Source organism: Puma concolor, chromosome C1 (genome assembly GCF_028749965.1).
Source record: "Puma concolor isolate L17-30 chromosome C1, mPumCon1.1.hap2, whole genome shotgun sequence".
NCBI classification, from domain to species: domain Eukaryota; kingdom Metazoa; phylum Chordata; class Mammalia; order Carnivora; family Felidae; genus Puma; species Puma concolor.
This window is the reverse complement of record NC_141674.1, coordinates 92,423,442-92,437,708: the sequence shown is the minus strand read 5'-3', so window position 1 is coordinate 92,437,708 and position 14,267 is coordinate 92,423,442. Positions and strand designations below refer to the sequence as shown.

The 14,267-nt window shown below is 38.7% G+C and overlaps 1 protein-coding gene across 2 annotated transcripts in view; it reads left to right on the top strand.

The window, feature by feature from the left end:
- Nucleotides 1-14,267, top strand: part of VAV3 (vav guanine nucleotide exchange factor 3) — a 355,073-nt gene that overhangs the window by 148,887 nt on the left and 191,919 nt on the right. For both annotated transcript variants that reach the window (XM_086717722.1, XM_086717723.1), the window contains exon 3: nucleotides 12,031-12,089. In XM_086717722.1, coding sequence (XP_086573848.1) covers nucleotides 12,031-12,089 — 59 coding nt within the window. The remainder of the gene's footprint in view (nucleotides 1-12,030; nucleotides 12,090-14,267) is intronic.

The following is a 14,267-nucleotide window of genomic DNA, read 5'->3' as shown; positions in this document are numbered from 1 at the left end:
AGGCTCCTGACAGTTCTGGGTCAATTTTTTTGACCATTGTCAACCACAGCTATCTATCATTGGTCCCCACTGGGGCAGCATCAAGTTTCTAAATGATGCCTGGATTTAATCCTCTCTTAGTGTATCTTCTACACTCTGACGAACTGAAGTCAGATCAGATTTCCTAAAGTTTGCTCAAGCTAGACTCTTGCCTCTGGGATTTGGTGTATCTAGTAATGTTCAAGTTGGGTTGATCCCTTTTTCATAATGCTTGTCACATTCTTTTTCTCCCCTCAAATCAATGCACAGCTAGGCTTTTGTTGAAACAACTTCCTAGGTTTAGGCTCCTTCCTCTGAGCTATTTTATGCCGCAACATATTAGTATTCTTGACACACTGCTTCTTGACAGTTCATTCTCCAGCTCAAAAATTTTTGCTGGCTCCCCATATAAATAATATATGCAGACTCCCTAGCCAGGCACTTGAAGCTGTCTGCCTCCAACTTGCCTCTCCAACCCTATTTCACACTCATCCAATGAGTGTTCTAAGGGCCAAGCCTGGCATGTGATAGGTGATGAATGTCCTGATGGGTGGCCATCAGATTGACTAAGAGAACAGTCAAATAATTGACATGTGTAGACAGTGGGGATGTGTTAAGTAGAAAAGGCCTGTCTGTGTGTGTGGTAGTTTCTTCCTCACCATAGTGGCTCCCTACTCCCCTTTTAAAGTCCATTGTTTTAGCTTCTTCTGCTTCCACTGGAGATGGCCATAGGCATTAAGAAGTGTAGGCACTGGCTCTTTGACCACATCAAGCTCTGACACCCTGGGAGTGCCACGTCACTCTTAAGCTACCACCTATACTTGTAAACTGAGGAGTTTGGTCCAATCTTTTCTCCATCATGGGTCTGTTTCCTTTTCTGCCATAACTCTAGGCACTTTGAAAACTTTTGTCTAGACTTATGCTGTCCACTGTGGTAGCCCTTAACCACATGTGGCTATTGAGCATTTGAAATGTGCCTAATCTGGGGGTGTTTGGGTGGCTCAGTTGGTTAAGCATCTGACTCTTGATTTCGGCTCAGGTCATAATCTCATGGTTGTGAGATCAAGCCCCACGTTGGGCTTCATGCTAGATGTGGGGTATGCTTAAGCTTCTCTCTCTTCCTCTATTCCTCCACAGCTTGTGCGTGTGCGTATTCTTTCTTTCTACTCCCTTTCTGTCCCCCCCCTCCAAAAAGGAAGTATGCCTAGTCAGAATTAGGTGACCTGTAATTTTAAAGTACACACCAGATTTTGAAGATTCAGGGTGGAAAAAAATACCAGTATAAAATGTTTTGATTTAGATCTTGATTACATAGTGAAATTATAAGTTATAGGTATAATGAACTAAATAAAATATAGGATTAAAATTCATTTCACCTGTTTTTATGTTTTCTGGTTTTATGTTTTATGTAGCTTCTTAGAATATTAAGGTTGTGTATGTGGCTCACATATTTCTATCAGCCATCTCAGGTCTAGAAACTCAATTTCTTTTTCTTCTTTTAAATTTTTTAAAACGTTTGTTTATTTTTGAGAGGGAGAGCACGGGAAGGGGAGGGGCAGAGAGAGAGGGAGACACAGAATCTGAAGTGGGCTCCAGGCTCTGAGCTGTCAGCACAGAGCCTGATGCGGGGCTCGCACCTGTGAACCTTGAAGTCACGACCTAAGCGGAAGTCAGATGCTTAACCAACTGAGCCACCCAGGCGCCCCTGGGAACTCCATTTCTTACATAATGAAGAATTAGTTTACCTGCTTTTTAATTGTTAAAGCATATATGAAAATGAGTACTTTTAAGAAGTATGAAATGACCAGTGTTACCAGAACATAGAGATGTGAAAGGAGTGTCATGTTATTCTCCCAGTCTTGCAGGTAAAGGTGTATTCTCCTAGGTGATTTGAAATGTGAGAATAACTTACACCTCCTTATTCTCTGTGAGCAGTTCTGAGGCTGGGACTGAAAATGGGACATTTCCAGGTTGGCACAAGGGATGTGTTCTGCTCCACTGTCAGATCCTGTCCTTCTGGCATTGCCTTTTTGTTCCCGGACTCTTTGCCATTTCATCCTTTAAAGTGGTAATAGCTGTGTGGGCAGCATTCAGGTAGCAGAAATGTTTGCAGGCGGGTTGCATGACATTGAAAGTACGTCAAGTGTGGAAAATGTGTTGACTTTGACCCAGGTGTATGATTTGTGGGCAGCTTTGACAATTCATTTTATTTTCCAAGTCCCTTAAGTCACATAGAACGTTCCCTGTGTACTTGAGATACATAAACGATTTCTCCTCTGGTCTGATGCTAACGCACAGGATGTGCCTGCTTCAAGTGAGTTGTGTGAATGCACCAAGGCTCCCAATGAGCTGGCATGACAGAGCTGCTCTGCTAGAGTCGTTACTGAGATGGGGTGGGGAGTAATCAGTGTTTACCTGCCGGACCCACGGTGAAATTCCCATGCTTGGTAGTGAACATTAAAATGGCCACTTAGTCTTTGTGGATTATATCTCTGCTCTGCTTAGAGGCAGGGAATCACTTGCAAATATGGCCATGTTTTCAGAACTAAAGCGTTTGTTTTACAGTTGTGTACAAACGATTGAATTCTTTATTATTTGCCTCCTAAGTTCAACATACTGCAACACACCAGTGTAAATTTAGGAGAAGCAGTGAATATTTGTGTTCGTTCTGATTTCTAACTAAATACTGTGCTTCCAGACAGCTAATTCTGCACTGCTGAATCCCAAGTTTCATCTCTGGTATTTGTACCCAGAAGATGGTTCAGACAGCATTTGGGAAAAGTTACTTATAGCTTCTTTTACTTGGTGGGAGAAAATTAACAATGCTGCTGCCAGTTTGCCTTTTTTTCTGCTTACACTGTAGTAGAAATATTTTTATTTTGACACCATCTGTGAATTGTAGTAACATGAATTTTATGCTCTGGTAGGGTTTCTATGAAAGGTTCTAGAATCTCTGGAGCACAGCAAGCCAGGTGGTTGGGCAGGGCTAGACATGGAAGGTATGGGGAGAGTAGGGTGAGCCTGGAAGGGCATAGGGAGTGTATCAGATCTACTGAAGACTCCTCAGTGCTGGTGACTTCATCTCTTCGTGAGGGGTAACATTTAAGAATTTCAAGGTAGACACGGAGTTGGTGGTGGTGTATGACATGGACACTTCTGAAGTGTCACACAGCCTGTATGATAGCAGAGTAGAACACGAGTTTGAGGGGAGTGAAACTGAAGGCTTGCAGACACATTGGAAGGCCGTTCCAGTAAACGAAGTAAGAATTAGAGCTTGGGATAAGCCAGAGACGTGGAAGAAAGAAATAGTTGGATCTGAGAGAGATGCAAAAGGATGAAGTGATAGGATTTAGGTGTACAGTGTGAAGGACAAGTACAAGTCTGAAAGATTTCCCAGTGTCGGGACAGGAGTGAGACTGTAGGCTCCCTGGGCATAGGAAGGGGAAGCAGGTTTGAAGGAAAGGTACTCTTTTTGGGGTCTTAGAGGTAGAGTTCAGAGGCCCAGAAAGCACAGACAGCGAGACCATGGTGGTATAGAAATGGATCCTGAGACAAGTGCAGGTCCATTTGGTTTAGAAAAAAAACTTTTGCTTAATAAAATAAAAACAGGGAGCAAAAACATAAGAGACTCTTAAATATGGAGAACAATCAGAGGGTTGCTGGAGAGGTTGTGGGAGGGGGCATGGGCTAAATGGGTAAGGGGCATTAAGGAATCTACTGAAATCATTGTTGCACTATATGCTAACTAATTTGGATGTAAATTAAAAAAATAAAATAAATTTTAAAAAATTTTGCTTAATGACGTCATCTCTTGGAACCTGCAAAATACCCACTGTAAGAAAAATATTATTCAGGAAATGGCAACTACAAAAAGCTTCTCAGACAGTAAGGTACCTGTGAATCTGCTCTGAGTAGGCAAGTGTTCTCATGGAGTGGGTGGTTCAGAGGGTGGTAATTCTCTATTAACTTGCAGACAAAGAGTCGGGGAAATTCCCGATTGCCTTTCAAGATGTATTCCAAGGTCACCTTTTCTAAAAAGCCCTTTGAGCCATCCTTGCTCTAGCCTTCAGGCCGAGGGGGACATCTGGCCTTGCTCTCTCCCCTGGGCTGCAGGTATTCTTTGTAATACCAGGTCTGTGTTTTTGCTTACTACCTATATGCTCTTTCCCTCCTAATGAATGGTGGGTTTTTTGAAAGGGGGAAGTATATAATCTCTATTTTGTTACCTTCAACATGTGGAGTGTATCAGGTATATCTAGCCTATAGTGAATGTTCAGTAAATGTTCACTGAATAAATTCAGGGGATTTATATACAGCGTGGTAAAGTAGAAAGAGAAATAGTCTGGACAGAAGAGAGGGGACCTGGGTTATGACACCAATTTTGCTATTGGCTCTTTGACCCTGAACGAGCTAGTTAATTTTGCTGGACCTTGGTTTCCTTATAGTCAAAGGAGGTTGAACAAGAGTCTAGGAAATCCATGAATGGTCTTCAAGAGATTCCTGGATTTCTTGAGATGAAATGCAGAGTTGTGTATACTTATGTAGGTGTGTGTGTCTGTATATATATACAGACACACACACGTACATACACATACATATACATACATACAGGTCCACTCCAACCCCCGAGGAAAAAACCAAGGACTTTCATTGTACTTCAAAGGGAGCTATGACTTAAAATAATTAAGAACCATTGAATAAAATGTGGTAGCTTTAAAATTTCTGTATTGGATGGAGTTTGGGAGATGTGGCCCTGTGGGGGTGAGGTTTAACCAAAGGACTGGTCTTGAAATTGCTATTAAATGACAGCCTACTTACATAGATTTTTGTATTTATTTGAGGCAATGAGGCATGGAGATTATGGGGAGATGTATGCTAAAGCTTCTCTAAACCCATCCCTTTGTACTGTCACTTCTTAGAGCTTTTTAAATTCTATGTGAACTGTATGTGATTATAGTTCTTATTATGTGTTATCTTCATGAGTTGACTAGGCATGGGACATTCTTTTTAACATTTGCTTTGGCAAGGTCAAGTGTGATTGTTTTTGGGCTCTTAAAGTTACTTTTGCATGACAGGAGTTTTTGTTTTCTGAATATTTGCATGGAAAATTAATTACATGAGAGAAGAAAATGAATAAATAACGAAAAAAATTTACCATCTACAATCTTTTTTTTTTTTTTTGAACCTAATGAATGCTATAGTTAGATAAACTTAGTGACTGTTGGCAAGTATTAGACACTGGCCATCATGTACTTGAACAGAGGTATAACCTTTTAGATGTATGCACGCCATTGGAAAGCTTCGTGTTACATCCTGTGTTAACTTGAGATAGATATCTCACATTGTATTTTCTGAAGTGCTTTGCAAAGACCACGTGTTATTTTACTAATGATGACGGTGACCACAGTGGCATTAGGAAATAGCAGAAGTATGGGACATCCTCTTATATGCTTTTTATAGACAGAGACTGAGAGAGGTAAAGGAGCTAAGGCACAGAGCATATGCTTAACTCCCATGGCCACCCAGCTAGTGAGAGACAGAGGTGAGACTTGAACTCAGAACATCTGGGTCTTTTTTTTTTTTTTTTTTTTTTTTAAGCAACATTTGGAGAGTTCAATTATCTGCCAGGCAGATTTTTTAATTAAGTTTTTAATTTTAATTCTAGGATAGTTAACATACAGTGTCACATTAGTTTCAGGTGTACAAATAGTGATTCAACAATCCTATGCATTATTCAGTGCTCATCATGATTAGTGTACTCTTTAATCTCCATTAGAACATCTGAGTCTTAAGTTTGTGCTCCTAACCAGGCCAGGAGGCCCCTAACCTCCTAAAAGGAGGTTCTTTTTTTTCTGTAGGGCTTTACTTTTGAGGTTTCAAAACAGTAAGTATAGACTAATTCTTACTTTTATGATCATTACCAAGGCCTGCACAAACAATACATAATTTGGATGCATTTAACCTATATAGATACTCTTTTGTCCACTTCAATTTCATTTCTAATGGTGCACAATCTTCTTGATACAGAAATATTGTTCAGTTCATCTTGCTGTTCCGCTTTGCTTTGCCTGTAGGGGAGGTGGTCCACACATTTTCTAGCAGCATCCTACAGTATTCAAAGCAACAACCAGGTGTTTTAGGGAAGATGTAAAATGTGCTGCTAGAACTATGACACTAAGCTGCAGTGTATCTTAATGGGGCAATTTACTGTGTGAAATTAGAATTGCAAAGAAAATTAAGATAATGAGGTCTGTTGATTTCCTAGGAGGCTTAAGGTAAAATATATTAGTCTGATAGTCACCATCTGGTTGGGTTTAGAATTAGGCTTCTTTGAGAGTCTGGTGTCTGGCGTGTCTGGGTAATACCAGGTCTCCGGGTTGCACCTGATCAAGTCTATAAGCCTGTGTTTCTGTCTGAATTATTCAGTCCAGCACTCCCAGCCAAGTTCTGAGTTATGTCCTCTGAGCTTTTCCTCCATGACCACATGGGGCATTTACTCTCAGCCTGGAAGAACCATGATGTGGCGTTCCTGCCTATAGCTTCAGCTGCTGGATGATAACTTGATGCTCTGGTGCTGCAGTGCTACAGAGCTTTCTTGAATGACTAAGCTTGTCTTGCACTTGGGGTTCAAGTCTACAGCCACCAGATTGTCTTGTAGAGCCCACCTCACTGAAGTGTCACTTCCCTGGGAACTTCTGCTGAGTTCAGCTCTCTGCTTCTGAATTTTGATAATAGCCTTTCCATTAGATCAGGGAGAAGTATGTGTGTATGTATATATATGTATATATGTGTATATATATGTGTGTATATATATATATATACACATATATAATTATATGTATACATATGATATAAATATATTATATTTATATATTATAATATATATGTTTTATTATATATATATATATATATATATATATATATATATATATTTAAGTTTATTTATTTTGAGAGAGAGAGCATGAGCAGGGGAGGGGCAGAGAGATTGGATCCCAAGCAGGCTCTGTGCTGTCAGCTCAGAGCCCAATGTGGGGCTTCAACCATGAGATCATGACCTGAGCTGAAATTAAGAGTTGGATGCTTCACCGACTGAACCACCCAGGCACCCCAAGGAGAGGTTTAAGAGGTAAAACTTCAAGGTAGAGAACTCAAGTAGATAAATCCATAATTAACTAGCACTTTTTGGCAGATGTGTGTGTTGGTTCCTATGGCTGTCTGTGGTTATTGTCTATGGCCATGGCTTCCTTAACTCTGGAACTTAGAAGTAACTGTAACATACTGCTTTTGCATGGATGACTTCTTTTAATTACAAACTACATTATCAACAGCATGAATATGCTGGATAAGCAGAAAGTAAGAATTTTCTTGAAGGTCTCATGAAGAGAATAGTTAAAATTGGTAGCTTTATTAGTTTACAGTTCTTATTGAAAACTTTTATGGCTTTTAAACTTACTAATGGGGATGGTAAAAGTAAAGAGCTCAAACTAAATTAAAATCACCATTAAGGGGAGAAATTTGATGGGAAGGGGTTGCCACTGTATATACTGCCTCTAGACTTGAGGAGAGAGGCAATTCTTTTTCATATTTAATATTTAATTTTCATAATGGGCTCCTTCAATTATTCATTCATTCCCTGCTTGTGCCAGGCTAAGCTCTTTACATATTTTTACACATATCATCCCCAATCCTCGCAACAATTTTGCAAGGTAAGTATTAGTCATTCATTTGTTTGAGCAACAAATATTTTTGTGTTAAGTGGTTGTTATGACCCTGGCTGTGAGCTAGGTGGTAAGAGTGGAACAGTGAAGAAGCAGTTTGAGTTCCCTTACCTTGAGGTGTTGTTCATTGTTGAATGGAGAGACAGTAAATAGGTCATTAGAGTGCCTTGTTATCTTAATATACGCTTCAGCGGTGTATAAATGCATAAAAAGTTTTTGAAGAGCAATGGTTATATTTTTGACAACCTCATCTTGTCTAAGAATCTTTCCTCTAGAAATACCTGCACACAATTGAAAAGATAATTGGCAAGGATGGTAATGCCACCATTGTTCTAATAGGCAAATGTTGAGAAAGCTCATTGGCAGCAGAATGGTCAAATCATTGTTACACTCGTATGCTGTAATGTTGTACAGCATTAAGGTGAATGAGGTAGATCTGTATGTGTTGACACAGCTGTCTGGGATATATTATTAAATGACAAACTCAGGTTGTAGAAAAGTCTGTATAATAGAAACATATTACCTAAAATAATAATCATGAAGAAAAGGGAACAGAATAGTGCAGGAGTCACACCAGATTTTTAGCTTTGGTGCCCTTTAAGCAGAGGTGTGTATGGTGGGAGTGGGGGGACAACTTCTGTGTGTTACTGTGTTATTTCAGTTTGACAAAATAAACATGAGTCCTTTTCAGATGTTTTAAACAGCAAAGGTGATAGGTAGAGGGCAGAGTTGTGTCCTACGGGAACACGAAGGACCCAGACTGGAGTGGGAGATGTCAGAGAAGACTGTGGTAGAGGGAATGGCCTATCTGAATTCAGGATGTTCATGGTCAGCATGAGGAGAGACACAGAATAAGTGTCCTGCTCAGGAGCATCCCAGTAGATGGCTTTGGAGTTGGCCACCTCTATACTTTAAAGGTTTATCCAGGTTGTCCTGAGTTCTTCACTTTGCCTCCACAATACATCAGCCACTCTTCTTAAATCTCACATTTCCACCTCTTCTCTATCTCAACTGCTGCTGGTGTAGACTTCTCATTTCTTAACTAGATGATTGAAACCCCCCCCCCCCCAGGTCTCATGACCCCTTGTCTGTATCCCATGTCCTTCTACCCCTGTTTATCCTTCACTGTGCTGAATGATCTTCTAAAAATGCAGTTTTGACCTGGGTATCTTCCTTTTTAAACTTTATAAATGATCTCTCATAGATTTTGGGATCTAATCCCACCTTCTAAAGCAAGCATATAGAAGCCCTTCATACCTCTTCCACCTTCCTCCCACAGTAACTGTTACTTATATTATCTGGAAATATTTTACTTTCCTTAAAAATGCTGCTCTTCTTAACAAACAAGGAATAACATGGATTTAGTAGTTGGTGGTTGTCCTATTAGCTTGCAAATGTTCTGACTAGTTACCCCTTTGTGAGTTCATGTCTGTAATTTCATATTATGTTGAGGTAACAATTTATAAATCAATAAATTTCAGGGAAAATAGTCTTGCTGCCCTTGGGGATATTTTCTTTTGTAAATATTCTTGAATGAATGTTTCTAATGTCAGGAGAATCTGGCATTAATTTTTATACTTGTCTATTCCAAATCCGGATATGCTCCACCTTTATAGAATACACACTGTTCTAAAAACACTGCATTGACTAAACAGACTTATTTGCTTTGGCTAAACTTAGAATTAATGGATGGACTTGATGTACGATCAGATAGACACAAAACTGAGAGATGGTCCTGAGAGATTTACTTTAAGACATGCTATGTATTATTCTTCCATCTTTCCTGTCCACTGAATTTGTATCTTTATTTTTCTATTACTGAATGGTAATAAGTAATATTTTTAAGTAAATAATAGGAGTTGATTTCATCTTGGTGATTTTCAGAAATGTTTGTACTTTATAAACATGTAATACAGGACTAAAGTGATAGACTGTCTTTTGGCTCCCCCTGGTGGACAATTGTACACAAAACTCAACGGTCTTAGATGGTTGTGAATAGTACCAATGGTGGGAAAAGGAACACAAAATACATTCTTACCTTTATTTTAAAATTTTTTTTTCAACGTTTTTTATTTATTTTTGGGACAGAGAGAAACAGAGCATGAACGGGGGAGGGGCAGAGAGAGAGGGAGACACAGCATCGGAAACAGGCTCCAGGCTCTGAGCCATCAGCCCAGAGCCTGACGCGGGGCTCGAACTCACGGACCGCGAGATCGTGACCTGGCTGAAGTCGGACGCTTAACCGACTGCGCCACCCAGGCGCCCCTATTCTTACCTTTAGATACATTATAGTTATTTTAGAAAATATCTCAAAGAATAAAATATATTTCTATTATAATGTAAAATAGCAGTGGTGAAATATATCACGTGAAATACCTAATACTAATGCTATTGCTGTTTTTCTTCTGAGTAATGGCAATGCTGGGACCATAGCGTAAAATAGAATTTCAGATAGCAGATTTCACACCACAGGTTTAAAACGGTGTGCATCAGGATAAGGTTGATGCTAAAATTTGACAGTACTATTAATTCATGTGTCTACTACTTAGATTATTCCAGAATCTTCCAAAAGCTAGATATTTCTCAGTAATGCATAATTTTGGAATTTTAGCAAATGGTTATTTTTGAGTTAGCTTATTTTGATAAACTTATTTGTTCATTCATGATCTTCTGAATTTACAGATTCACTGAAGATTCCTTTATCTTTATTATGGGGAATTAATTGATACCTGATTGTGTCTTGCTTTCATATCAGATGTTCAAAAAAGTTAAACCAGGAAGAAATAGCATAGTCTTTCAATTAAACTTTACTTGTCTATAATGATAATTTTATATAATAAAAGTTCACCTTTACTGGGTTAATCATTTGATGGGCATTATCTCACTTAATCTTTTCAGTAACTCCATGGGGAGGCTGGTTGTTAGTTGTCCTAACCCACATTTTATAGAGCTTAGGAAAGGTGAGCTTAGCTAAAATCTGTGAGCCAGGGCTCAACCAGATTCTCTTGCTCCAGAGCTATCTGTTTATAACTTCAGCAGTGTACTTCTTCCTGAAGTAGGCAAGAGATAGGTACATGTGTGGCTGATACTCTTTAAGAGACTTCTGTGGCGTACTGAGACATTGCTAGTAGGTCTTGGTATTTGAACTGAGGAATTAGAAGATGAACTCAGCTCAGAGAGAGATTTTTGCCTTCCGCACCCCTCATTTTGAATAGGACTTACAGAAGAACCTCTTTAAATTTTGTTTAGTTTTGAGAGTTAGCACAAATTATATCTGTTATCATAGAAATAGGTTTCATGAGAAAAATACATTTTAGCTCTTTGGGTTCATCACTAACTCTTTGAGCGAGATAATCTTAGGTGTAAAAGTGGCAAGGAAGGGTAAAATCGCTAGGTTCTAAAACTATAGCAGGGCACATTTAGGCGTAGGTACCAAGGTCTTCATAAGTAATCATTAAGATAGATAGATAGATAGATAGATAGATAGATAGATAGATAGTCAAGGGGTTAGGAAACTCTTTCTGAAAATACTCAGAATAATTTTCTTAAAGTTAGCAATTATAAAGAATAGCTATCATTTAAACAGTTTTCATGTATTATCTTCTTAATTCTTACAGTAACCTAATGATTATTAATTACCTAACTATGATTATAGGCAGTATCCAGATGATAAAACTGAAGCCCAGGGTAGTTAGGCAGTTTGCTGGAGGTTTTTGGCTAATGAAATGTAAAGCCAGGATTTGAACTCGTTTGAACTAGCTCAAGAGCCCGCACTCTAAACCACTTGGCTGTATAGCAGTGCTTTCCAGTAGAACTCTCTGTGATGATGCAAATGTTTGATGACTGTGTATTGCAATACAGTAGCCACTAGCCAGATTTGGCTACTGGGCACTTGAAATGTGGCTAGCACAACTAAGAAACATTTAAATAGCTTGTCCGTGTGGCCAGTGGCTACTGTACTTGGACAGAACAACTTTACAAGATCTTTCAGATTCTGTAGAAGTGGAGATAGAAGACCTTTACTATTACCTTATCTAACTTCTTGCTTTAATGATAAGGAAACTGTAAACCAGATGCTTAACAATCTGCTTAGAGTAACAGTTAAAGAAGGGACCAGATTATAACCCAGGAGTTTATAATTTTCAGAAACCGCTCTTCCCATTCTGTACTTGTTGGTATCTGCAAATTTACATTTCTGCTGCCATTGTTAATCTTAGATTGTAAGATTATCTTTGAAAAAAATTCTTATCTTTCCCGAAGTACATGTCTAATTAACGCTTTCCTTTTTTCTCAGGTTATAGAAACACTGTCACGACTTTCTCGCACACCTATAGCGTTGGCCACAGGAATCAGGTAAGCTTGATTCAAGTGTTCATTTGCTCAATGAATGTAATGATTATTTACTGAATGGTTACTATTTGTAAAGGACTTTGCATACAGGGACCATATCTCATTCATGCACACACAGTGCCTGGTATTTCAGTGCCTACTACACATTTGAAATCAATTGAGCAAGTAAGAACTTATTTATAGAGTTGAATAAGATACATTGGCTAAACATCATTGTCAATTCACTACTGACTGTTACTGGTAGGGTTCTTTGTTTTCTTAATTTCCTCCAACATTTCATTTCATTACATACGATTCATCAAAACAAACACAAATGCTCAAGTAAATACATACTTAAAAGATGTTGTAGTACATTTATTTCCTATAGTCCATAACCATGACTCACAAATTTCAGGAATTCAAAAAGCAAATCAGACAAATATAAAATAATATGTGTACAAGGATATGTGTTGAGGATTGGTACTAAGTGAAAAAGTTGGAAATAGGTTAAAATAATTGTGCCATCTCTGTGCAATGGAGTATTATGCAGTCAGTAAGCATGGAAATAAATGTAGATGTGTATATCATGTTGGACTTTTTCTGTTTACTACATTCTCAAGTTATATCAGTCAGAAAATCGTATTTTTAGTAACATTAATGATAGAAAGTTTCAGTAGCTACACAGCTAGGCCACATAGAAATGGAATGGATCTCATTTTTTACCTTGTTTTCTCAGAGGTCCATACCTTAGTCTCCAGCCTTTATGGGGCTCTCTGATGCTGTCTCTCTCCCTCTGTTGCTTCTATTTTTCTGTGTCCAACTCACATTCAGGTTTTAAGAAGAGGATATAAGCACATTTTACAGGACTGATCAGCAGTAACTAGGCAGCCCCTTCCCTGGATACAAAGCCTAATGACCTCAGGGAGGATACCCTGCGTACCCTTTTTTGGAAATGGGCTGTGACTTTGGCAGCTTCCTACAGAAGTAATCTCTAGGCTGGGTACATGTTCAACGCCTTGCAATTTGCTCTACATGATTCATCTTTCCATCTTAATATTTATTTTATGTCATTATGTAAACAGATTTTGAAATCAATAGCCTGATTCTATTTTGATGTATTTATGCATATTTGATTCTGAAAGCATATATATTAGAAGGTTTTTCTTTCCTTCTTAATTATTCTTATCTATATTTTCAAATTTTCTGCAGTGAACTTCATATAAGAGCATAATCAAATGTGCCGGAATTTATTTAAAAAAAAAGTATTTTGAAACTTTAGCATTTCTCACATTTTAATTTACTTGAAAAATGTAGCTTCTTTAAATGTCTTAAGTATTCAATTAATCCATAAGGCAGTGTGAAAATCTGCTTTTCAGTATATTAAATATAGTTATCACTTAGTGCTCATTTATTATTTTGTTGGATCCTCTTATTTTTGTGAAATGTGACATGCTGGCTGCATGTAAAGAAAGTAAAACTTTTGGCATGATAGTATAATTATGCCTGTGTTAGACATGCACTCAGGCATTATGTGGGTGTTATGAAAAAGCTCATAGTACAGTAGGCAAAAAAAAGTCAATGGCTAGGAATTAGGGGATAAATGAAAGTGCTTTTCTTTTAATAGGGGACAAAGAAAACATCCTACTCTTCCTAAGGTCTGGGTTTCCTCCTTTGTCCAATAAATGAAAATAAAATACACAACATAAATATCTTGTCCAAGTAGAGAAGTCTGCAAGAATCAATCATATATTGAGGGCATGATATGTTGGTCTTCTAATAATTTTTCTCTATATTTGGTGAGCTGAGTCACGTGAAGATGACTGTTACCAAACTATCTGTCAGTCAGATCAGATTCCATAGGTGAAAAGAGATGGTGCTGAACACAGGGGCGCTTGGGTGGCTGCCTGTTCTCTGAACTGGGGAGCTGCAGTGGCCGCATTGTGGTGAGCCTGCAGGTAAGTGGTGTGTGGCACATCAGATGGGCACCTTAGCATGTCCACAGCTGCTCACGTGACTGCGATGACCACTGGTAATTGCTCCAGATAATTTGGGGTAGCAGGTGTCACAGCCTCCCTGTGGGATTCCCTGGGCAGCCACGGGACAGGCACTTTGGGAGACCCCCAGGATGTTGTGTTACACATGGTGACTGACCTGACCACTTTGGTGGCAGCTGAGCTCATGCATTTAGTGAGAAGTAAATGC